The 25,440-nt window shown below is 35.7% G+C and overlaps 1 protein-coding gene across 4 annotated transcripts in view; it reads right to left on the reverse strand.

The window, feature by feature from the left end:
- AP4E1 (adaptor related protein complex 4 subunit epsilon 1) overlaps positions 1–25,440 on the reverse strand; it is a 73,416-nt gene that overhangs the window by 29,768 nt on the left and 18,208 nt on the right. For 3 of the 4 annotated variants that reach the window (XM_081227643.1, XM_081227642.1, XM_081227641.1), the window contains 5 exons: positions 23,165–23,238; positions 16,628–16,750; positions 16,416–16,525; positions 4,681–4,983; positions 2,402–2,516 (listed from right to left, as the gene is read on the reverse strand). In XM_081227643.1, the coding sequence (XP_081083769.1) occupies positions 2,402–2,516; positions 4,681–4,983; positions 16,416–16,525; positions 16,628–16,750; positions 23,165–23,238 (725 nt within the window). Of the gene's footprint in view, positions 1–2,401; positions 2,517–4,680; positions 4,984–11,148; positions 11,268–11,374; positions 11,499–12,536; positions 12,666–16,415; positions 16,526–16,627; positions 16,751–23,164; positions 23,239–25,440 lie in introns of all 4 variants that reach the window. The other variant, XM_081227644.1, reaches the window with a different exon arrangement.

Consider the following 25,440-nt stretch of genomic DNA (forward strand, 5'->3'; position numbering starts at 1 on the left):
AGAAGCATACACATACATACTCACAAAAAGAGAAAAAGGAAAAAAGTATATATATCTTTTGGGAAGTCTGAGGACTTCTGCCAGCATTCAGTAGGTGTTCTGTAGGAGTTGTTCCACGTGTAGATGTATTTCTGATGTAGTTGTGGGGAGGAAGGTGATCTCCATGTCTTACTCCTCCTCCATCTTGAAGTTTTCTGCAGTTCTTTTATACCTTGATCATTTGGCTATACCTCTCTGACCATCCCCGGCTGTTATTAATTTTATTTTTTGAGAGACTAACAGTCTAAACTTGATGTGGTTTTCAAAAATCCATAGTTCTGTAGACAGGAGATTATCCTGCTACTTCCCCTTATTATCTGTGGTTTTATCTAACATTGGGGCTACAACATATTCAAATACCATTTTAACAGAATAATCCACACTGATTCCTCAATGCTTTTCTTGGGTAGGAACTGGTAATAAAAGTTTGTTCCCCACTATCCCACCTATGTTTGCTAATTCTCATTATCTTACAATATTTTCCTGAAGTTTATTGTTATGAACTTGGCATTTTTCTACCCAAGAGAGCTAAGTACTGTATCCTTCATAAAAGTGACATTTGACTACTACTCTGCAAATGGTTTTTAAAAATCTCAAACAAGATCAGTATCAGAACCGATTGCCAATTGAAGGATTCCAGAATTAACAACTTTTTAGGCAGAAAATACCTATTTTTCCCCGACTCTTCACTTTCTGTAATAACCACAATTATAAGATACATGACCTTATAACTTATTCTTCAAGTACATAGCATAAGCACTTGCTATGTCCTGTCTCGTAACTGATTTCCTTTTCCATGATATAAAAGACAGTTTAGCTCATGAAATTTCAATTTTGCTTTAGAGAACTTTTGAAAAATAGGTTTGGGAGGAGAGGGGAAGAGCCTAATTTGACAGTTTAACCCCATTTATAATGATGATTCCATGATCAAAAATGTACTTGGCAAATGAATATACTAGCTTGGGGAGTTCCAGGTCTATTATATTTGCATCAGCCACTTAACTTATTTTAAGAAAGAAGAAAGGCAGTGCCAGAAGTTAGGCTCCTTGTCCTACCCCCTCTTGCCTACCCTAGCCTTGAATTGCAGTAATAAGAGCAACTGATGGGGAATTCCCTGGTGGTCCAATGGTTAGGGCTCTGTGCTTTCACTGCAGGGGGCATGGGTTTGATCCCTGGTCAGGGAACTAAGATCCCACATGCCACACAGCACAGCCAAAAAAAAAAAAAAAAAAGAGCAACTGATGGCCCCCAGACATTTGAAAATAAGGAAATATGACAACTGGACCATGTCTCCCACTCTGGAACTCCAGATTTTCACTCCATGCCTTGGATGTCATAAGGCCTCTATATGCACTATAGTCAGAGGTTGGGCAACTGTAATTCAAAACTTTATTTCCCCCCACATATTCTATCAATATATGAGGAGTTAAATGGGAAGGAAACTGATTACCCTTTGACAGAAAATTGTATTTTCTAGGGCTTTAGGTATCATTGTGCTAAATAATGTCAAAAACTTTAAAAGAGCAAATATTTCTGCAAAAAAAATAACATCAAGCCTATTATTAGTGTTTATACTTTTTGGTTTCATTGTAGGATCAACCATTTAGTTGTACTCATATGCCTAGCACAGAACCTAAAAAATAATAAGTACTCTACAAAATCATTAAATAATGAATAGGAGAAAAAAAAAGACCTTTCAGCATTGAACTTTTCAGTATTAACATTCTGAATTCCTATACAGATAATATTCAATGGTTTCCCTTTATTCATATATATATATATATATATATATGTATATCCCATCCACCATCAAATATCTCAGTGATCTCCTCTTTACTAAAATAATGACAGAAGTCTTTCCCTGACAGCCTACATTTTTTAAATGTAAAGTTATTCTTTTCTTTCTAGGCTGTTCCTAAATTCACTGATCAGACATTTCGCTGGAGGAAGCATTTTAACACACTTAAGCTATACAAGATTGTTCAGAATAAAATGAAACTCACTAGTTCATAGTAACCAGAGTTTTCTTCTGAAACTCTTCTGCAGATATGCTCACGCTGATATGTCAGCCCTTTAGCACAGTGACCAACATGGTAATTCTACCTTCAAGTTCTTTTAAAATTCCAGGATGGCTGCCATATCTTAGGTACTTAAGTACATGAAACCTATGACTTTGGGAACACCTCTAGGCTAACTTTTTTTTCCTGTTTACCCCAAACAAGGTCAGGGTGAACAAGTCACAAGCAGACTTAACAAGAGATAATGAATCTCCTCAGTTATTTACTTACATGACTATAATATCAATTGCATTAAAAAGTGATGTCCCTACAATCTAGCTTATTATAAACCCATGAAAAATTACCTTTTTCCTGAGAAAGCTTTTCCTCCTGCCGTTGGTGGTGAGGTTTGTAAGGTGCTGCCCCCTGACTTAGTTCTTCAGCCACAAAACCATCCAGAAAAGATAAGGAAGCATCTACCTATATTAAAGTAAAGCAAAAATTAGGAATTAAAAAAACTTACTCTAAACAGTAGACTGCACATTCACAGAAGTGATTTCAGCCCATATTTCCTAAAAATAATTTTTAAGTAAAAAACAGAACTTCAACTCTAAAATTGCTACTCAACTCTCTATCTTTCTGAAACATCTATAATCAAAACACTCAGCTAAAAATATAACAATATAAGTCATGTGCACTTATTATTCATTTCACTGCACTGCAAATACATTTTTGAGCATCCAACGTGTTAAGGCATCATGTTAGATGCTATAACTGAGACAAAGTAAGACACAAGTCCTGCCTCATAAGACTTGTAACCTACCAAAGGAGAAGACACATACACTATGAGCTATAGTGTCTACATTAGTTTCCTCTTGCTGGGGGCTAAAAACAAAGCCCCCATCAAAGGCTAGTTCCTTCTGGAGGCTCCAGCAGAGAATAGGTTTCTTGTCTCTTCCAGCTCCTAGAGGCTGCCAGCATTCCTCGGCTTGTGGCTATATCACTCCAATCTTTGCTTCTATTGTTACTTGGCCTTCTCTTCTCTGACCTCTTGCCTCACTTTTATAAGGACCCTTGTGATTATATCATGCCTACTCAGATAATCCAAGATAATCTTCCCATTACAAAATCCTTAACTTAATCAAACCTACAAAGTCCCTTTTACCATATAAAGTAACTTATGCACAGGTTCCAGGGATTAAGATGTGAATATCTTGAGGAGGCCCATTATCCAGCCTCCCACAGTGCCTTTGATTTAACTATCCTATTCCATTCTACCTAAAAATGCTTTGTTACAAACCTGTGGAAAATTACTTAATTTCAATAAAGTACAAGAATAGAAAGGTACAAGAGAATGCTTAAATGAAAAGAAATAAAGAGATGAAGAAAGAGTAAGGGGAAAAGGAGAAAAGAAACAGTGAGGGGAGAAATAAAAATGAGATACACAAGAGAATATAGCAGTAACAACCTCAGAAACCACAGATTTGCCTCTCCTAATTTAGCCAAGTGTATACAAACAGCTCAGATATAGAACAGCAGGTAATTCTCAAAAAATTTAAGTGGCATGTCACACTGTGCATTTGGCAAAGTTTAGTTTTGATAAGATTTTTTTTGTTTTTTTTTCCACGTGGACCACTTCTAAAGTCTTTATTGAATTTGTTACAATATTGCTTCTGTTTCATGTTACAGTTTTTTGGCCACAAGACATGTGGGATCTTAGCTCCCCAACCAGGGATTGAACCCACACCCCCTGCATTAGAAGGCAAAGTCTTAACCACTGGACCACCAGGGAAGTCCCTCGATAAGATTCTTAAGAGATGAAGCCATGTCATCATCATCATCTTTTGTTGGAAGAAAGGGAAGTAGAGTAACTAACTAGTTTAATACTATGTATAGCATATTTATTCATATAGTCTCTGGAATGCCTACCAAATGTTAAACCAAGGCCTCTGCCCATGAGGAGCTAATGAAAAAAATTAATGAACAAAGGTTCAAAATGAATAAAAGCCATGAACATCTGAGTCATAATTAGTGGGAATACTGCCCATCCTCCCCACTTCTTCAACTATATGACATCTAATATAAAAATCTGAACAAATCTGACTTCCTTTTGGAAGTTTTCAGATTTACACCAATCTGACAGAGCACTCAGAGGTGAGCAGTAACTAAGTGCTTTGGATTAAAAGCAGCACTGGCTGAAAGTAGGTGAAAGAAGAAAAGGTGGTTGATCAGGTTCCAAAGTAGTAAAGATTTAGATAGTAGATGGACAAAACAAAATGGAGAACTGTTTTTTTCTTACATTCTCCAAGAAAAGAGAGCAATAATAAAATAACATTATTAGAGAAGTTCAAAGGAGATAAAATTTTTAAGTTCTCAAATTATTATATGTTAAAAGAGATTGTCATAGACTATAAACCCCTGCACTGAAGTTCTCCAGAACAGATTAGTCTTCCTAACTATTTAGGATCACTACTGAGTAGAAGCTCTCAAATGCTCTCTCACACTAATGTGAGAAAAATGCCAACCTTCATCTAAAGTGCTACAGAAATTACATTTTGGCATATTCCAGATATATCACAAATGCAAGAATTATTCTGTTTAAAGACAATGCAATTTTGTAAAAGATGGAATGCAGATATCTTACCACCATGTCTTCACAACTCTTATCAACTGGAAGCAAGCTCTTCATAAATTCCACATTCTCATGCAAATGTTTTAATTCAAATGCATGCTGTCTCAAACAAGTATCCAAAGATGTGGTAAATTCCTGGATTAATCGCTCAACTATAATAGAGGAGTGTGCTTGAGGTGTCAACTTGGTCACAGCAGCAATTATCCAGGCTTTTGTTTCTGAAGAAATGGAGTCACTCCTAAGTAACTTGTAGAGCTTGGTTATAACTTCCTCTGGTGTTTCCTTATCTAAGAGGTAGGAATACTCCCCTAAAACCTAAAACAAAGAAATGTATATATACAAATATCAAGTTATATAACAACTATACTCAGAAATCTAAACAAAGTGCCTACTGCCAGAGTGAATTTAATTTATACTAAACATATTCTCATGGTGAAGAAATTATTAAAGATACAATTGTATATTTTAGGTTCAAAATTACACCAAGAATTGGAAGTGAATACAAAAAGGTTTTCCACATCTTTATCGTTAACTATATATAAAGTAGCATACCGTTACAAGTTAGCTTTCTTCTGAACTTCCAGGTTTGGATGTTGGTTTTTAAAAGCACTTTCACATTCTGTTACTATTTTTTCCAATAAGCATTTAAACAAGTGGTTCTCACATACTAGTACGCATAAGAGCCACCTGAGGTGTTTCATAGAAATACACATTTCTATACTGTCCTCCCAGATAATCTGATTTAGTATGTCTGTGGTGGGGAACTACAATACACATTCTGAAAAAGAATCAGCTGATTCTGATGTAGATGATCCACAGAAGAGACTCTGACGAACACTGATCTATTTTACACATACTCTTTCCTACATCTAATTTATTCAGGTGATATATAATCCTATCGGTCTAAGGATCGTTAATAAACTTATAATTCATGGAGTGTGAGATCTTTCCTAAGTAGTATTTATGAAGTATATTCATGTATAATACTGGGACCAGCAAGAAAAAACAGTGAGGTGAGGTGATAGGCAAGGGAAGATTTATGGCTAGTAACAAGAAGAGGAAAAAAAAAAGAAATAGGACTACATAAATTCAATCCTTAAATAGTAAGATAACTTTTTGACTGGTTTAGTAAAAGATGGAAGGAAGTTCTAGAAGAACAGGTAACCTAAATCCCAGTTCAAAAATCAATGGACTTGAGCTTCCCTAGTTGCACAGTGGTTAAGAATCAGCCTGTCAGATGTAGAGAGTGGACTTGAGGACACGGGGAGGGGGAAGGGTAAGCTGGGATGAAGTGAGAGAGTGGCATCACGTATACACATTACCAAATGTAAAATAGATAGCTAGTGGGAAGCAGCTGCATAGCACAGGGAGATCAGCTCGGTGCTTTGTGACCACCTAGAGGAGTGGGATAGGGAGGGTGGGAGGGAGAGGCAAGATGGAGGAGATATGGGGATATATGTATATGTATAGCTGATTCACTTTGTTATAAAGCAGAAACTAACACATCATTGTAAAGCAATTATACTCCAATAAAGATGTTAAAAAAAAAGAGTAGCCCCCACTCACTGCAACTAGAGAAAGCCCGTGAGCAGCAACGAAGACCCAATGCAGCCAAAAATAAATAAATTAATTAATTTAAAAAAAATCAATGGACTTAAGCTTCTGGGAAGATAGAGTAGGTGAATTTTTCCCCTATTCTTCCCGCTAAGTACACCTAAAAACCCTTGATGTTATACATAAAACACATATACATAGACTGAAAGGTAGAGAAAAAAAGGCAGATCACTAAGAACCTTGGGACCTAAGGAACAATACAGTGGGTTATCTGTTGCCTCATATACCTCAGACTGGGTACTTGAGAGCCAGCAACCTAGAAATGCCAGTGAGAAAGGACAAAAAAGCCCCAAGAAAAGCCTGCCCTCTAGCCAAAGGGCCAGGAAGACAGAAAACTTTCAGATAATAATCCTTCTACTCCAGCCAAGCACCAAATAGAAAAAACTGTAGCCCCACCCATACCAGCAAAGGTGGAGTGGAGAGTCAAGACTTCAACCCCTACCAGGTTGTAAAAAGCATCCCAACTCCCCAGCAAGGGTGGTAACAGAGAGACTGAGTGAAAACCAGGAACTTCATCCCCACCAAGCTGTAGAAAGGCCCACTCTTTTGCAGTGTCTGTGAAGACTACATAGGAAGCCTATACTTCACCTCCACCCAAGTTTAAAGAAGTAGCCCTCCCCCTCTCTGCTGGAGTGGTGTCAGGGGAAGCCTAGCAGAGACTTGGGCTCAGTGGAGGCCACATAGTTAGAGATATCTACACCCCATCTCAACACCATCACTGAAAGAATTAATCCACATCTATAGAACACACCACCCAACAATAAGCACAATACCCACTCTTTTCAAGCACCCACAGAACATATAAGACAGATCATATCTTAGGCCATAAAATAAACCTCAACAAACTTAAAAGAACTGAAATTATAAAGTACTTTCTCTGACAACAATGGAATCAAACTAGAAATCAGTAACAGCAAAGATAACAAGAAATTTTCAAAACACTTAAAGACTAAACAACACCCTTGCACACAATCTTTCCAGGAAACAAAAGAGGAAAGAACACTCCCAAGCATTTTATGAAGCCAGTATTACCTTGATACCAAAACCAAACAGAGTAGAAAAAAACGAGAAAACTACAGACCACTATCCCTCATGCATAGAGATGCAAAAATTATTAACATGGTCTCAAGAAATCTACAAAAAACAATTCTAGATTAATAAGTGAGTTCAGCAAGATTGCAGGGTATAAGAAAAAATACAGAAATAAACCTATACACTAATGTCCACTAATCTACAAAAAAAGAAGCAAGAGTATAGGACAGAGAAAAAACAGTCTCTTCAATAAGTGGTGCTGGGAAAACTGGACAGCTACATGTAAAACAATGAGATTAGAACATTTCCTCACAACATATACAAAAATAAACTCAAAATGGATTAACAACCTAAATGTAAGACATGAGACATACAACTCCTAGAAAAGAACACTCTTTGACATAAATCGTAGCAATATTTTCTTGGATCTGTCTCCTAAGGCAAAAATAAACAAATGGTATGCAATTAAACTTAAAAGCTTTTTGCACAGTAAAGGAAACCATCAACAAAATGAAAGATAACCCTCATAATGCTAGAAAATATTTGTAAATAATGCAACCAACAAGGGCTTAATTTCCAAAATATACAAACAGCTCACACGACTCAATATCAAAAGAACAAACAGCCCAATGAAAAAACAGGCAGAAGACCTGAACAGACATCTTTCCAAAGACGACGTACAGATGGCTAACAGGCACATGAAAAGATGCTCAACATCACTGATTATTAGAGAAAAGCAAATCAAAACCACAATGAGATACCACCTCACACCTGTGAGAATGACTATGATCAAAAAGTCTACAAATAACAAATGCTGGAGAGGGTGTGGAGACAAGGGAACCTTCCTATATGGTTGGTGGGAATTTAAATTGGTGTAGCCACTATGGAAGACAGTACAGAGGTTTCTTAAAAAAATAAAAAGTAGAGTTGCCATATGATCCAGCAATCTCTCTCCTGAGCATATACCTGGAGAAAACTATAATTTGAAAAGATACATGCCTCTAGTGATCATAGCAGCATTATTTACAACAGCCAAGACAAAGAAACAACTTAAAATGCCCGTCAACATATTGAATGGATAAAGAAGATGTGGTATATATACACAATAGAATACTACTCACCTATAAAAAAGAATGAAATAATGTCATTTGCAGCAACATGGGTGGACCTAGAAATTGTCATACTAAGTGAAGTCAAAGAGAAAGACAAACACCATATGATATCACTTATATGTGGAATCTAAAATATGATACAAATGAACTTATCTACAAAAGAGAAACAGACTCACAGACATAGAAAACAAACTTATGGTTACCAAAGGAGAAAGGGGTTGGGGGAGGGATAAATTAGGAATTTGGGATTAGCAGATACAAACTACTATATATAAAATGGATAAACAACAATGTCCTACTGTGTAGCACAGGGAACTATATTCAAAATCTTGTACTACACCATAATGGAAAAGAACATGAAAAAGAGTATGTACATATATGTATAATTGAATCACTTTGTTGTACACCAGAAACTAACACATGCTGTAAATCAACTATACTTCAATAAAATAAAATAAAATAAAATGAAAAGAAGAAGAAAACAAACTAGTGGTTACCAGTGGAGAGAGGGAAGGGGAAGGGGCAAGTCAGGGGTAAGGGATTAAGAGACACAAACTACTATGTATAAAATAGATAAGCAACAAGGATATACTGTATAGTACAGGAAATTATACCCATTATCTTGTAATAATCAATAATGGAATATAATCAGCAAAAATAATGAATCACCATGCTGTACACCTGAAACTAATATAATATTGTAATCAGCTATACTTCAATTAAAAAAAAAGATTTTGAAGTTTCTCCTGAATTTGTATCACTTTGCACCACCATAAAGTTGAAAAATCATAAGCTTAACCATCTTAAATCAGGGACCATCTGTACCTAAGTATAAATCTAACAAAACAGGTACAGGATTTGTATGCTGTAGAAAGAGAAACACTCTAAATATACGAACATATCATGTTCATGGAGGAAAATATAAATGGCCACCAAATACAACAATCAATTTAGGCAAGGATTATCAATGCTAAAACCATTGATGAAAGAGAGTTGAAGAACAGATGCTCACAAAGTCTCACAGAATCACCTCACAGATTAGTTCTAAATTAGTAAGGAGAAACAGCACCTTTACAATGGCGAGAACCTTTACAAAGGTCACCATCTTAACCAAAGAAATTTACTATCACCAATAATTGGAGGAACTGACATTATATGCATCCTGATACAATGCAGTGAGAAATACATATTGACAATGTAGTATTCTTGCTAAAAATGTTTAACTGAATCAGAAATAGTCCATTTCAGAATGCTGGACATTCTGCAAGTCAACAGTATTCATCCAAAAAAATCAATGTCATGAAAACAAAAAGAAACTGAGCATCACTGTAAAATAAAAGAGGCTAAAAGGCATAACTAAATGCAATTTGTGAATCTTAACCTGATATGGGATTGGGAGGAGTAGAAAAATAGTCATAAGAGACATTTTTTGGACAACTGGATAAGTCTGAATATGGACTGTATATTGGGTGATATTAATGAATTAAGGTCATATTTCTTAGGTGCAATAATGGTTTTATGGTTATCTAGAACATCACTCTTGGAAGATTCACACTGAATTTTTTATAGGGTAAGTGTCATGAGGTCTGCAACTCAATTTTAAATGGCTCAACAAAACAAACTGTATATAGGTAGACCTAGCTATAGATATAGATGTATTGGGTTGGCCAAAAAGTTCGTTCGGGTTTTTCCATAGGCTCTTACGGAACCAAATAGATACAGTAAAGCAAAGGTGGTTAAAAATATTAACTGGGAATCTAGGTGAAAAGTATAGGGGTATTTATTATGCCATTTTTTCAACTTTCCTATAGATTAGAAAAGAATTCTTTAATAAAAGTCTGGGTAAAATTATGGTTAACATGCTAACATTTGGCAAAACCATAAAATATTAAAGTGTGAATATCCTATGACCCAGAGCTGCACTTCTCCAAATCTCCCCCTAAAGAAATGCTCACTCATATGCACAAGAAAGAATATACAAAGGTGACAGGATGTATACGATTACGTAGGTTTATATAACATAAAACTGTGACCTTGTTTTGCAGAGATGATCTCCTTGCTGGCTCTGATGAAGCAAGCAGCCATGTTGGGAGGCCCACCTGGCAAGAAACTGAGGGCAGCTCTTGGAGCTAAGGGCAGGCAACAGTCAACAGTCTGAACCTCAAACCCTCAGTCTTACACCTGCAAAAAACTGATTTCTGCCAACAACCACATGTGAGCTTGGAAAGAGATCCTTTACTAATCAAGCTTCAGATGAAACAGCAGCCCCAAGTGACACATTGATTGCAACCCTGAAAGACCTTAAGCAGAGAACCCATGCCTGGACTCCTAACCCACAGAAACTGTGAGATAAGAAATGTATGTTGCTTTAAGTTTGTGGTAACATTATTATGCAGCAATAGAAAGCTAACACAGCACAGATATTTGAGTATTCACATATTCAAAAATAGATTCACATAGAAAACGCAACAAATGCATTGTAGACACAGACAGGCATCTAAATAAATACCCATATTTAAAAGACTAGTCAAGTGAGATGGCAGAGAGAATGAATAGATAAGGAAATAGTTAAGTGATAGAAGGTAGCCACTGGGAAAGCAAATTGACAGCTGAAGGAGTTAACTGAGTAGAACTGAATTATTTCTGAAGAAATATATTATTAGTATTTGACTTTATAAAAAATAATATTATAAACATTTATGATTCAATGTACTTTGCTCACCCAACTCATAACTTGAAGAAATCTCTGTGGGTAGAACACATTTTCCACATCTAGTAAAGTGAAATAAGACTGAACTGCATAGAGCCTTAATTGTTGATTTTCTGTTTCATCATCAAAACCTACAAAGAAATTAATATACCATTTTAATTTCTACTAAATTCTCTAAGGACTCTGTAATAAAAACATTTAATTTTAAAATCTTTGCAGAATGCAATAGTTTACTAACCTTCTGCTAGCAGTCTCAGAAAGTTATTGGGAATATCAGGATGCATAACATCTCCTCCCACTGAAAATACAGCATTCATTGTCTGAATAAACCATGCATTATCAGGAGCATATGTGTCCACAGTGTTAAGAACAAGTACACTTCCAAATGCCACTTATTAAAATTATCCTTTCTGTATAAATCTTAAAAAAATAACCCTCAATTCATCCTAGTTTGGCATTTATACCTTTAACTTCTGCCAATAAATTGTTCTATACTCAAGTTTTATGTAAAATAGGTGCTCAGTAAAAGCTTACTGAATAAACTTAATAAACCAGTTCATGTTGCTTTATCTAGCACCATATATTGCACATAACAGGTGTCCAATAAATAACTGTGCAATAATTGAAAGAAATGTTCCAGCTAACTATGGACAAAAACATAATGGAAAATGATATGCACTTCATAAGCTAAATGTTGTGACATGTCTATCTGAACAAGTTGTTGACCCTCTTTTCTAATCTGTTCCTCTTCAGTTCTAAAATTCTATCATTCTGCTGGCCAGAGCTATAGCACTGGTTAGGACAAAACTATACTTAAGCAATTTCCAAGATACTTTGATCAGCACTATTCATTCATTCAATCTTAGATTTAAACAACAGACATCTTAAAAAGAATGATGAGTAACCTCGTGACCTGCAAAGTTCCTTTGACTTTTAAAAACAAATGTGAAGAAAAGTAACATGTGAATGGAGTTGCCAACTACTTTACTGTGACAATTTCCAGTATAAACAGTAGTGTAAAGGATAAATTTTAGCATCCTGATCCCAACAATCCACTGAAAACAACAAGAACTTTTACTCAGGAAAGAAACTGAGTAGAAAGTAAAGTCAACGACAAGGAGGGACTCTAAGAGGAATCAGACAGAGATTCCTGTATGCTCCTGCTGATAATACTGACCAATGGAATAAAAAGAACCAGGAAAAAAGTCATCCCCTACGAAGTCTACACAAATTCTTGCTTTTGACAATAAGAGAGGATTGAATATCAGGAATGGAAGTTTCTGCTGGGCCTCTGAACTCAACCTGCAAGTGACCATGTCTAGACCAATTATTTTAAAGTCACTGTGTAACTAAAGGTATTTTATGACTCATGGTCCAAACAAAGGATATTTCTCAGCCAGCTCAGCTATTTTGCCAACCAAATTGACAATAATATATTCTTCTTTGCTCTGATGTAAATATTCAAGCATTTTCTGGACAATCACTGTTATATTCTGTGCATTAGTAATTCTGTAAAGAAGTTCCAGAGTCTATTTAAGAAAGAAAAATAAAAATAGTATTATAAAACTATGCATAACAAATAAATACTGTAACATATAGGTGTGTAACAGTTGATTCTTCCACTTTTATGTAGCTCTACTGGGCAGTTAATAGGTGCTCAAGAAATGCACATTTTAACTGAACAGAACTTAAGACAGGTAAGACTATTGTCAAAAAAAAAAAGAATTATAATCAATTCCAAAGTCTAAAAGCTTTCTATTGATATAGATAATAATCATCTGACATCTCTACATGACAGGCCATGTAAAGATTAAAAAGTTAAAAGGTTAACAATCTATTTTCTAAAAATGTAACAGCTTCTTAAACCTACATTACTTATGCCTGTGTGCTACGCATGTGCGCGCGTGTGTGTATACATGCATACACATATAAAAACCCAGTCTTGCAAAATGCTTTTTCCACACTACCCGAACAACAGAAAACCACACTTGAATGGATTTGTCAGCTAAGGGCAAATGGTCTCTAATGGATGGATAAGGTAGTGCAAGCACTTCAAACCCCAGCAAGGCCTACGTTCAGAATCTCCGGTATCAAGGAAGAACCATTTTACAGCTTTCTCAGTGATGAGGCATATACCTCTTGCTGCCTGAAGTAAGACGAAGGAAGACCAGTACCAGAGTAAGCTCCCATTTGGCTGGCTTTCTGAGGCCCTACATCAGGGTTTTAAAAATATCATAGTTCCCAGAAATCAGTATGAGACAAACGGCAATAATGAGAAAGCATCATTTACTGGCATTTCAAGAGCAACAATATTAGCTGCAGGAGAATTTCCACATATCCTTCTCATCAAACTTGTTCATCTACTTTAGGGTTCTTTCTAATTTTTCAGTCCTTATACCCAGGACTTCAAGTACAAAGGACAACAGATTTTGAATTTTTTTTAACTGTTCCAGTTAATCCTTAACACCATTTAAAATCTATAAATACATAGGTTCCCCATGTATTTATAGCTTTCAACCTATGAAGCTGCTTCAGACATGCTTCCTGTAGACTCTATATGTCACGTATTTTAAGATAATCTACACCAAATTTACTTCCTACTCTAAGACCATGAAATTTAGCATTTCCAGGACTGAATGGGGACTGGTATTATGAACTGCATGGCTAGAGGTCTTTTCTGTTAACTCCTTCTTACCTTCTTTTTCCCTGCTATGAAAGAAAAGTAATAAAATCAGGTAAAAGGGAATCCCAGCCCCAAGCAACAGGTCACTCCATACCCCAGGACCAAAGTTCTTGCCATATAGTTACTGATGGAGGTTAGAAGTGACAGTGGCATCGAGGAGACAGTACTGCAGTGCCTTCTTGGGACACCACTGATACTCAGTACCCTTCCCCAAAAATTCAAGCTACTTTTCTCACTACAGATCAGACTTCATAATTTTAAAAGTTGTCTAGTTTCCCTTTGACCCTCATTTTTAAATGAGATCCCAATAAATAAATACAGCAATAAGAAAACTGTATCTAAGTCAACCGTGTTCAATTTAGTACTTAACCACACAAAGAAAATGCATGCTCTATGTCTATTCAAAGTGGAAGAGCAATATAATTATTTGTTACTGTCCCTTGGCATCTTCTCATTTTTCTACAATGTCCACACATAGAAATTACCACATCTGTAAACTTCCTGGATTCATTCAAGGCAGGTAACAATTTTCAGAAGATTAAAAATATGAATGCAAAAAATACATATGTATATATATGCAGATGGCAATTTCTTGAAAATATTATTTCAAAAATAGTTCTAAAATTCAAAATTCGTAATCTTATATTTTAAAAATTATAGTTGTTTAATGTAATACAGTGTTCTCTCAATAAACTACTTTTAATGCACTGCTTTTAAGTAATTTAGATGTTTAGTAGATTCTTTTTTTTTTTTTTTTTTTTTTGCTGTACGCGGGCCTCTCACTGCTGTGGCCTCTCCCGTTGCGGAGCACAGGCTCCGGACACACAGGCTCCGCGGCCATGGCTCGCGGGCCCAGCCGCTGCGCGGCATGTGGGATCTTCCGGGATAGGGGCACGAACCCGTGTCCCCTGCATCGGCAGGCGGACTCTCAACCACTGCGCCACCAGGGAAGCCCTAGTAGATTCTTTTTATCTTTATTATTTTTAAAATCAGAAATAAAACTATCTGCTCTTCTTACCTAGGTCCCATATACCATTTTTTTTTTTTTTTTTTTTTTTTTGCAGTACGTGGGCCTGTGCTCCAGACGCGCAGGCTCAGCAGCCATGGCTCACAGGCCCAGCCACTCCGCGACATGTGGGATCTTCCCGGACCGGGGCACGAACCCGTGTCCCCTGCATCAGCAGGCGGACCCTCAACCACTGTGCCACCAGGGAAGCCCCCATATACCATTTTAAATGAAGATATAGAGTGATTCTCTACATGAGAATTAACAGATATATCTACATGGACACCCAAGTAGATACTGAAGCAATTTTATAAAAGGAAAAAGTTGAAAAAAATTAAGTAAATTATACAACTTTCCTTCCAAAAAGTTCAAAACATTTTAGGGATATCTTTATTAACTCTTTCAACATTCCTACATATTCAATAGGGACTGCATTAGCCTAGTTTATAGATGTTAATAATGGAAAAAATTAATCATCATAAATTACTTCTTAAAACTGTACTAATAAGAAGACCTGGGAATAGAATTCAGGTCACCGATTGATACAATTCTTGGACCAAAAAGATATTAATGAATCCTATACAGGTAACTGGACCTAACTCCTCCAACTCTTAATTTATTTTTTTTATTATTATTTTTTAAGAGTGTTCTTGTCTTGACAGCTTTTGTTTCATTTTCTATTTTATTTATTTTTAAAACTTATTTATTTATTTTTATTTTTGGCTGTGTTGGGTCTTCGTTGCTGTGTGCGGGCTTTCTCTACTTGCGGCGAGCAGGGGCCACTCTTTGTTGCGGTGCGCAGGCTTCTCATTGTGGTGGCTTCTCCTGTTGTGGAGCATGGGCTCTAGGTGCATGGGCTTCAGTAGATGCAGCACGTGGGCTCAGTAGTTGTGGCTTGTGGGCTCTAGAGCACAGGCTCAGTAGTTGTGACGCACGGGTTTAGTTGCTCTGCAGCATGTGGGATCTTCCCGGACCAGGGCTCCCCTGCATTGGCAGGAGGATTCTTAACCACTGCGTCACCAGGGAAGCCCAACTCATAATTTAAAACCATTCTTGTCGCAGACATAGAGGATGGACTTGAGGACACAGGGAGGGGGAAGGGTAAGCTGGGACGAAGTGAGAGAGTGGCATGGACTTATATACACTACCAAATGTGAAATAGATAGCTAGTGGGAAGCAGCTGCATAGCACAGGGAGACCAGCTCAGTGCTTTGTGACCACCTAGAGGAGTGGGATAGGGAGGGTGGGAGGGAGACGCAAGAGGGAGGGGATATGGGGATATATGTATATGTATAGCTGATTCATTTGGTTATAAAGCAGAAACTAACACATCATTGTAAAGCAATTATACTCCAATAAAGATGTTTTCAAAAAATAAATAAAAAAATAAAACCATTCTTGTAATTACTGACACAACTGCTTTTTAGAAAAGTTCCTTAAACTTCAATAGAAAGAATAAAATGCACTCAAAAGTTAAAATACACACTGTGCACATACAAACTGCCCACCATTTTAATCTCTCTCCATAATACCAACAAAAAGTTTAAAAATTGTAACACTTCATATACATTACTCAAAATACCAGTTTACCTCTCTTTTAATAATGGGATCAGGATGGTCTAAGCATTCAATTATTGTCATCTGGTGTTGAAGAGCCAGAGTGGGATCCTGTTGGATAACATAGGTAAGAGCCTTCAATCCTAGAAGCAAAGATTACATTATAGAAAGTGACATAAAACAAATACCCAGCAAATTTCAAAAACTCTCTTGGTAATTTCCATCAAAAGAACCAATCATCTTACCTAAATATTTGAGATTTATTTTAGGTGACAAAACAAATTTTCCAATGCACTTGGCAGCCTTCTCAAGTAATTCCGATTTAGGATAAATAGAATAGACTGTATGTACACATTCAAACAGAATAGCTACAGAAATAAAATATTATAATGTCAGGGATCATATTAAGGCATAATAAAACAATATATCTGTGTAGAACTCCTAATAAAACAAACTAATTGGAAGGTCAGTTTTAGTCAAAAATCTTACTTATGGAAATTTTTCAAAGATAAGAACTTTACTGTTTTCAGGCTTTATACAGTTGTTAGGATTACGTTACCACAGTACAATTTAAAGAGAATGATATATATTAATAGATAAGAATGATATATTCAGTCATGCAACAAGTATTTTCTGAAACTTCCTATGAGCCAGACATTGTTCTACTAGTATGGATACAGCGGTGACAAAAACCCCTGCCCTCAAGGAAATCACATTCTAACGGACAAATAAGTAATACACTCATTGTTCCTATATAAATAGATACTTCCAACACTCCTTAAATGCTTCGAAATAATTTATTCTTAGGCAGTTTCTACCACTTTTACACAGAAACTGTATATGTAGTTTATTTCACTGTGGTTTATGTCAACATAATCATTTCAGGATGCTCTAGCATTTATTTCAAAATAGGGCTGCTACTCAAAAATCTTCATACCACTTTTTAACAATTAACCTCCAAGGATACAGAAAATCTACTGAACATCTTAATAGTGTTCAAACTTGATTTTCTAGTCTCATCAAAGATCTGATAACTATAATAGATGATCAAAGTAGATACTAAAATTTTTTTCAAACTCTCTTAAAGAGCATAAGTCAAAGAGCTGGAGCTTCGCCATGGTAAAGAAGAATCATTTAGGCACCACTAAGTGCTGCATGTCCTGTGGAATCACAGAATGAGAAGTGAGACAGAATCAGCAGACTTAAAAACAGTTCAACTATATAGTTGAAGCATACTGTGTCTTTGATAGAATCACTCCTGCTCTTTTTCCAAAAGCTTAAAACATAACAATCAAACATTTGTGTACAGGATATAAGATAGATCCTGAATATTCAACTAACTATGTTTTACACTGCTAAGCTGTCTATCAATTGATACACATATAAATTTCTGGTAAAAAGCTTTACATAAATAAATACTTTCTAAAGAAGGAGAAAGAAAAGAAATCAGAAGGAAAGATTTTTAAGAAATAAACAACTCTTTAAGAAGGGAACTGACTTTAATTAAAGGAAAACCTAGAAAGTAAGTCAATTGAACCTAAAAAGATACTTTATATATCCAGATGTTATGCTGTAAAAAGTCTTTACTCTGTGCTATGAGAAAAGCTGATTTTATGACTTCACGAAATAAACAGAGAGAGCCTTAGTCAACTAACTTAACTAATCAACTAAGGCAGGAGTAGGCAACACATAATTAAACACAGCCCTCAGCCTATCTTTGTAAGCTGTGAACTAAGAATGATTTTTACATTTTTTGAGATATAACTGACATATAAAATTATTACTTTTAGGTATACAATTACATTTTTAAAGGTTTAAAATAAACAAAGGAGAATATATGACAAAAACCTATTATGACCGACACCAAACGTAAAATATTTACTATCTAGCCCCCTTTTCAGAAAAAGTTTGCCAAACCCTGAACAAATGTGCTAGTCCTAAGTAAGATTAAAGATGATGATGTTCCATTTTCTATCATAACTGACATATTTTCCTTTATGGATTTCTACCATTTAGAGCTCTCTTATCAAGATGTTTTACTGACAACAAAAGCTTCTCATTACCTATCTAAAACCTAAACTTTTATATTTAGATGCTCATAAGATTTCTGAAAAGCTAGTTTAGGTAAAATTAATAGTTCAAAAATTGCACTTATTAGTCAACCTAGGCATAAATGAGCTGAAATGAACTTAATAGGTTTTTAAAATTATTTTTAAATAATTTAGAGGCTAATAGCCTTTATTCTCCAACTCTACAAAAGTCTAAGTCCATAAATGAAAAAGCAATTACTCTGCTGTCTCCTCACTGCAGTGGTTAAAAGAATACAGTAAGTCCCCTACATATGAACCTTCAAGTTGCAAACTTTCAAAGATATGAATGTGTCCCTGTATGCCAGCGGTTGTACTGTACTACTGTACTTTTCAAGGTACTGTACTGTAAGATTAAAAATGCTTTATTTATTTTTGTGTTTGTTTTTTATGTATTATTTGTGTGAAAGTGTTATAAACCTATTACAGTACAGTACTATATAGCCAACTGTGTTGGTTGAGTACCTAGGTTAACTTTGTCGGACTTATGAACAAATTGGACTTACAAACGTGCTCTGGGAACGGAACTTGTTTGTATGTAGGGGACTTGCTGTAGAGCCTCTAAGGATTTCTAAAGGTAAAATGCATCGTGGAGCTTTGTTTACTCTTCCAGAGGAAGCCAGGTCCTAATCAAAATACCATCAAGTAAAAAATTAACAAATTAAAAATTAGTAACATTCTAACATTTGTGACGCTGTGATTTTATCATAGATATTTTGGGTAGGATTATGCACAAAATGTGAAGAAGTTCTACTGACACTGTATCCTTCAGACTTTACTTTCATTTTAAATAACTACTGTCATCACTCTGGCAGGGAGATGCGGGTACCATGCAATGAGGGTGGCAGTCCAGATTCTCCGCTCTGCCTCCTTTAACACTTAGAGAGGCAGGGGATGCTGGTTCTTTCTGGATGGGGGATGGAAGTACCCTGCCTGGAAGAGGGAGGGGTACCCCGTTACTGCTCCCTATAAGACCTGCATTGAGATTAAGGGGGTGGCCCTGGTATACGTGCCCAGTTTAAAAGCCCTAACTCGTCACTAGGCTTCTTCTAATGCCACTTCAGGAAAGATGGGAGGGCTACCTCATTATTCCCTACTCCTGGATAATGTGAAATCCAGGCTTCCCACATCATCTCCACTGGCAATGCCAGGGAGGGTACCCCTTAATATGTGGCAGGGATGAAACTGCAGCTGCCCCTCTTGGTCTTCACCACTAGCCCCATGGGAGGGTTGGGGCACCTCATTGTATCTGGTGAGGGTGGAAATCTTGACTCTCCATTCAGCCTCTGCCACTGTGGGTGGTCCACAGTTTTTTCTGTGTGATGCTTGACTGTAATAGAAGAGCTATTGTCTAAAAGTTTTCTGTCTTGCTAGTTTGCCCTTTTTCCCTTAGTCCTTTGGCTAGAGAGCAGGCTTTTTTCAGGGCATTTCTGTCTGCACCTGTTGGCATTTTCAGACTGCTGGCTCTTCAGTACCCAGTCTGGGGTATATGAGGCAAAAAGAAAGCCCAGGGTACTCACCTTGGTGTTGTTCATTGAATGCAAAGGTCCCTAACCAGTCTACCTTCATTTATCCACCTTTCAGAGTCTTATATGTTTATTTTACATATAATGTCCAGAGTTTTTAGGTGTACTTAGTGGGAAAAGTACTTCTATCTACTTTTGATGGTTCTATCCCTTATACTCCATTTTATGGAATTCTCCCAATTTACCAAATATTTTATTAAAAATGTCTTTCTCATCTTATCAGTACCCTGCCCAAAACTATTCCATACCTCCAGATGTACACAGTATAAAGTTCCTTTGGCTGCCATGGGAGGACCTCCACAGTATGGGCTTCCCACTGCTTCCACTATGAACTGTCCAAACAGGCTGGCAAGTCACTGTTCTCTGAAACTGTTTTAAACACACCCATTTCTGCACCTTCTCTCATGTTCCCTCTGCCTTAGAACCACTTTTAACCTCCCTTCTGGCTATCTTAATCCTATCTTTCAAGGTCCTATTACATCAATAAATCTTTATGTGCCCTGAAGCCCAGAGTGATCTTTATCGCCTCTGGATTCCTGTAATATTTATTGACTTTATCTCCCCTTTGCATTCTGCCTTATACTGATATTATGCTTTCATAAATAAGTTATCTTCTCCATTATACTGTAAATTCTTTGAAGGCAAAGATTATATTTAATACTTCTTCATATCCTCTACATCACTTTATGCAATGTCTGGCACATAGCAGATACTCAGTAAATGCCTCTGATGTGATTTATTTCTTGATTTCACACTAAGGTAAGTTATAATAATGAAACTTTCATAAGAATACAGTTTAAAAAATATTAAGACTGAAACCCAATAAGATAACTGATAAAAGTAAAATAACTTTCTCTTCTTCTAATTCAATTAAAACATATTACTCACTGATTAATCCAGTGCCAGATACTGGGATATGCTGGCCAATAAGACAGACACAGTCCCTGCCCTTATGAAGTTTATAATTTAAAATTCACATTTTTAAGTAATAAGATATTTATATTAGGTTTACTAGAGAACACTCTACCATTGATAAACTCACTGTAAGCTATAAACTGTATCAGTACAAATACGGGGGGAAATGTAGAACAAACAAGATAAATAAAGGAAAAAAGGGAAACAACAGAAACTATAAGTTTCTCTGGCAAGGTGAAACACTGGACTGACAGACTACAAAGAAATAACTTTTTGGCATTGGTCCCAGCAATCTTAATAAAAGAAGGATGTCCTAACGGAGAACATTAAAAAATATTTCCTCAGGTGTACAGTATTCTCTAAATCGAAAGTAGTAACAGTGGTTATCTCCAGGAGCGGGAACTGGGTGGTGGGTCATAAGGGTCAAAGGGACACTTAATGTTCACTGTATACTCTTTTGTACCTTTTGAATTTTGAACGATGTGCATATATTACCTATTCAAAAAAATTTAAAAATTAAAGCTGAAATGTCAGTTACTGAAAGAAAAAAACAACTTTCTGCAAGGAAAAAAAGCAGACAATTGATTTTAAACAGAATTCCTTGAGAGCCTTTCAAACCCTTATCCTAGAGCATGATTATATCTCAAGCAAAACTTTTTAATTTACTTTAGCTGCCTCCAAAGATTCTGACACTACTCTGGATACACTGATAGCTCCTAGCCAAACCACCTGCCTCAATAATGATCATCCTTATCTCTGGCACCTTATTCTTCTCATTACATAGCAGGATCCTAGATGTTATCAACTATTCATTATACTATACACTTATAAGGGCAGGGCCTGTGTCTACCTTATTCTTCCCTTAAGCTCCCACACTTAGCATGGAGGAATACATTAAGTCAATCAACTCTTTCCTCAATCTGTACCTAGTTTACAAATTAAATTTTTGTTTTGTAGGCATTCAATAAATACTGGCTGAACAAATGAATACACATTTATTACCTTAATTACCATTTATACACGCAAAACATAAATCTATCCTTCAAAATTTACTATCCCAATTCACTACCACATGCATTATTTTTTCCATACTAGTCTTATGCATGCAATCCTTTCTTTTCATTCCTACTGCATTTTTGTCAAGCACTTTTATTAAACTAGTTCAATTTCTGCCCTCTAGTCTAACTCTGCACTTCTACAACCATTGTTCTTAAAGATTCACAGTTTACCATTGTCTGAAAGAACAAGTAACGCTCTCCATCCCCTACTTCACGGTATTTTACCAGATTAAGAAATGACTTCTCATTTGAGTTATACCTCTCAATACCTCTTCTACTGCCCTTCTCCATACCAGGTGAGATTCAAACTGTTTTACTTCTATCCTTTAAATATCTCCAAATATCCCAATTTCTTCAACGAGCTTTTTCAGGCTGATCAATAAAGAACTAAGAGTTCTTCCCTCTGGCTATTAAGACTGGAAGGTTTTTTGGTTACTTTTCTCAGTTCTTCTCCCTCCTCCCCCATTTTACTAGTCTCTTATCACTAAATTACTTTGTAAAATTGTATTTAACATAAATACCTATTGTCTCTTCATTAGAAAGTACATTATTCCACATCTATATATTCTTATCTATGTCGTACTCAACCGTCAGTTATCTTCTTAAATATCACTTTTTCAGAAAAGGCTTCCTTGTTCTCCCTCTAGTCTAAGACTAGCTGCTGTTTTCTCCAGAGTACCTTGTAAATTCATTTCTGTAACATTTCTAGTACCTTTCCATCTATCTATCTAGGCTGTAAGCTCAATGATAATATTATTTTATTCACGACTGTATTCCAAGCATCTTTCACAGGGTCCGATAAATAACAAAAACTTAAGAAATATTTGGTGACTAGTTGACTGATTCTTTCATTTAAGAACTGTCTTAAGTATGGAATGGACCTACTAGGTTATCTTCACAGTCAATTAGATGCTTGATGAACATTTTCAATACAGAGACAATTTCTCCTTAAAAATAAAGACTTAAAAAGAGAGACAATTATAATAGTCAATTTAGGTCAACATTTAAACAATGGTGTAATTTCAAATTATTTCTATTAGTTATTCAATGCTTCCAGTGAAAAATAATAATCCCAAAACCACCTTAAAAATTAACATTTAAAATTCTATTGAAATTTATAATATTCTAACACAGATTTAGCTATAATACTGAAAACATTATTAGTCATTAGAGCAGCATTTACATATGTTACCTACCATATGTGACATTGTGATTTAACTCAGCTCTTCGTAAGGATTCATCGAGAACATCATACATTAATTCACTTGTCCTGTTTAAAAGATATTTTATTTGCAGCAGAATTATAGTATTATAACCCAATAAAACATAGTTTTTCAAACTTCTCTCTCTTTAAAACTGAGGATCTACAGAAAAGAAGTGAAAGAAATTCATTTTATGAATTGGGAATTTCACTTCTTAAAGATTCCATTTGTTCTTTTTCATGAGTTTAACTTCCTGCTTTATCAAAGCTGACTAGTCAATGAAGAGATAAGTCAATCAACTCTTTCCTCAATCTGTACCTACTTTACAAATAAAGTTTTTGTTTGGTTGAACATGCTACCTTTTATAATTTTCTTCGTAATATAATATTTCTACCTGTTTAAAGTTACTACACTAATACTTCACATAACCAGATTACTCCAGACAGTATATTATCTGTATTTCAAACACTTAGTTTTTAAAAAATATTCAAATACTAGTCTTTCTTTGAGCAGTACCAGGTTCATCAGAAAGAAAATTTTAACTTTCATTTATGTTAAATATAAAGAAATTATATTTTATGGAATTAACAGATTAATACCATTCCTATATCTTTATGGTCACTGATTACAGTTATAGTTACTGGGTTGAGGTGGATACTATACAAAAATGCAGTGTTTTATAGAGCCCTAGCACTCTGCCACCAAGCCTTTTCTCCAAGGAAATGTCCTCTCCAAGAGGCCAATGTGAAAACTATGGCTTCTCAGCTGATATTTTTGTATGTTTTGTAAACTCAAAAAGCAATAATAAAAAAAAGCACCATCAACACAGAATACCCAGGGACTTCCCTGGCAGTCCAGTGGTTAAGACTCCACGCTTCCAATGCAGGGGGCGTGGTTTCAATCCCTGGTTGGGGAACTAAGACCCCATAGGTCACATGGCGTAGGCAAAAAAAAAGTAACCAAAAAAAAAAAAAAAAAAACCCAACCCATAGAATAAACAGTTGTTTTTTGCAGAGAAACTACACTATAAAACAAACAAAAAGATGAAAATAATCTGGGGCTATAAAAATTACATATCATGTATGTTACAACTTTCTCATAAAATGTCTTTTTTTCCAAATATACAGCTGTAAAACTCAATATGAAATGCATGTACTTCTATTGCATCTTAACTAAAGTATAAATATCCAGTGAGAATCCAGAACCATATCCTAAAATTCCTCATTTTATTATGTAAGCATTTCTTCCACAGACAACAACCATATAGTAGACATTACAAATCCTTCCCTCCCCAAATTTGGTAATACTACACTTAGATTATGGTACAGTTGCCCAATTTTAAAAGCCAATGTCTGGCATAAGAGTCATAATTAACCACATGAAATGTGGAAACATTTGCAGACATGATTGAGCTAAATGTTAATAACCTAAGAAGCAGAATGCTATAAAACACAAGAAAATATTCAAACAATAGATATAAAAGACCATAAATATAAGAGATTTTTCCAGTAAGTTAATTCTTTCAATTAAATACATTAGAATCCTGTTATAAAATAACTTAACATTTTTACTTTGCCACATTGAGCTAATCATAACTTAAGAAATATACGTTAAAATAAAATCTTATTAGAGTTGGAACAACAAAGGAGGGAACGAACATTCTAATGTTCCATAACATTGTATGAGAGTTCTACTCTTTATTCATTTAATTAAGCCTAATTTCTATTCAGCTGAGCTCTCTGAACTCTATTCAACATATTCATCTTTGTACATATTCTTCAAATTCATCCATGAAGGAAAGAAGGAAGATAGTGAGTTAATGAATTTAGTAAATTCACTAAATGCCTCCAAAGTTACTTCCTGACAACATATTATGGCATTAAATCCTTTTGGACCAGTAAGGTCTGAATGCATTACTATGAAATTCATGGTTTTGAAACAGAATTCTAGTGAATTCCAACTAGAGCTCCACAATAGGACAAACATTTCCAATGTGTGTGTCTGCTCCATCAACTCCAGGTTTTCACCCTAGGTTTCAATCAAGGTTGAGATTCATAAACATAGAAAAAAGTAAAATAGCAACACCAAGAGTGATACAGCCCAGTTAGCGCTCATCAGGAGCTCACCAAAGACAGATGCTGACATGACGCTGAGGAGACATTACTAGGAGCAATAATAGCCTAGAGGACAATCCCTTAGTAAAGTGAGACTAAAGAATTAGCATATAGGAGTTCCCTGGTGGCGCAATGGTTAAGAATCCGCCTGCCAAT

Source organism: Mesoplodon bidens (genome assembly GCF_964165515.1).
Source record: "Mesoplodon bidens genome assembly, chromosome: 3".
Taxonomy (NCBI): Eukaryota; Metazoa; Chordata; class Mammalia; order Artiodactyla; family Ziphiidae; genus Mesoplodon; species Mesoplodon bidens.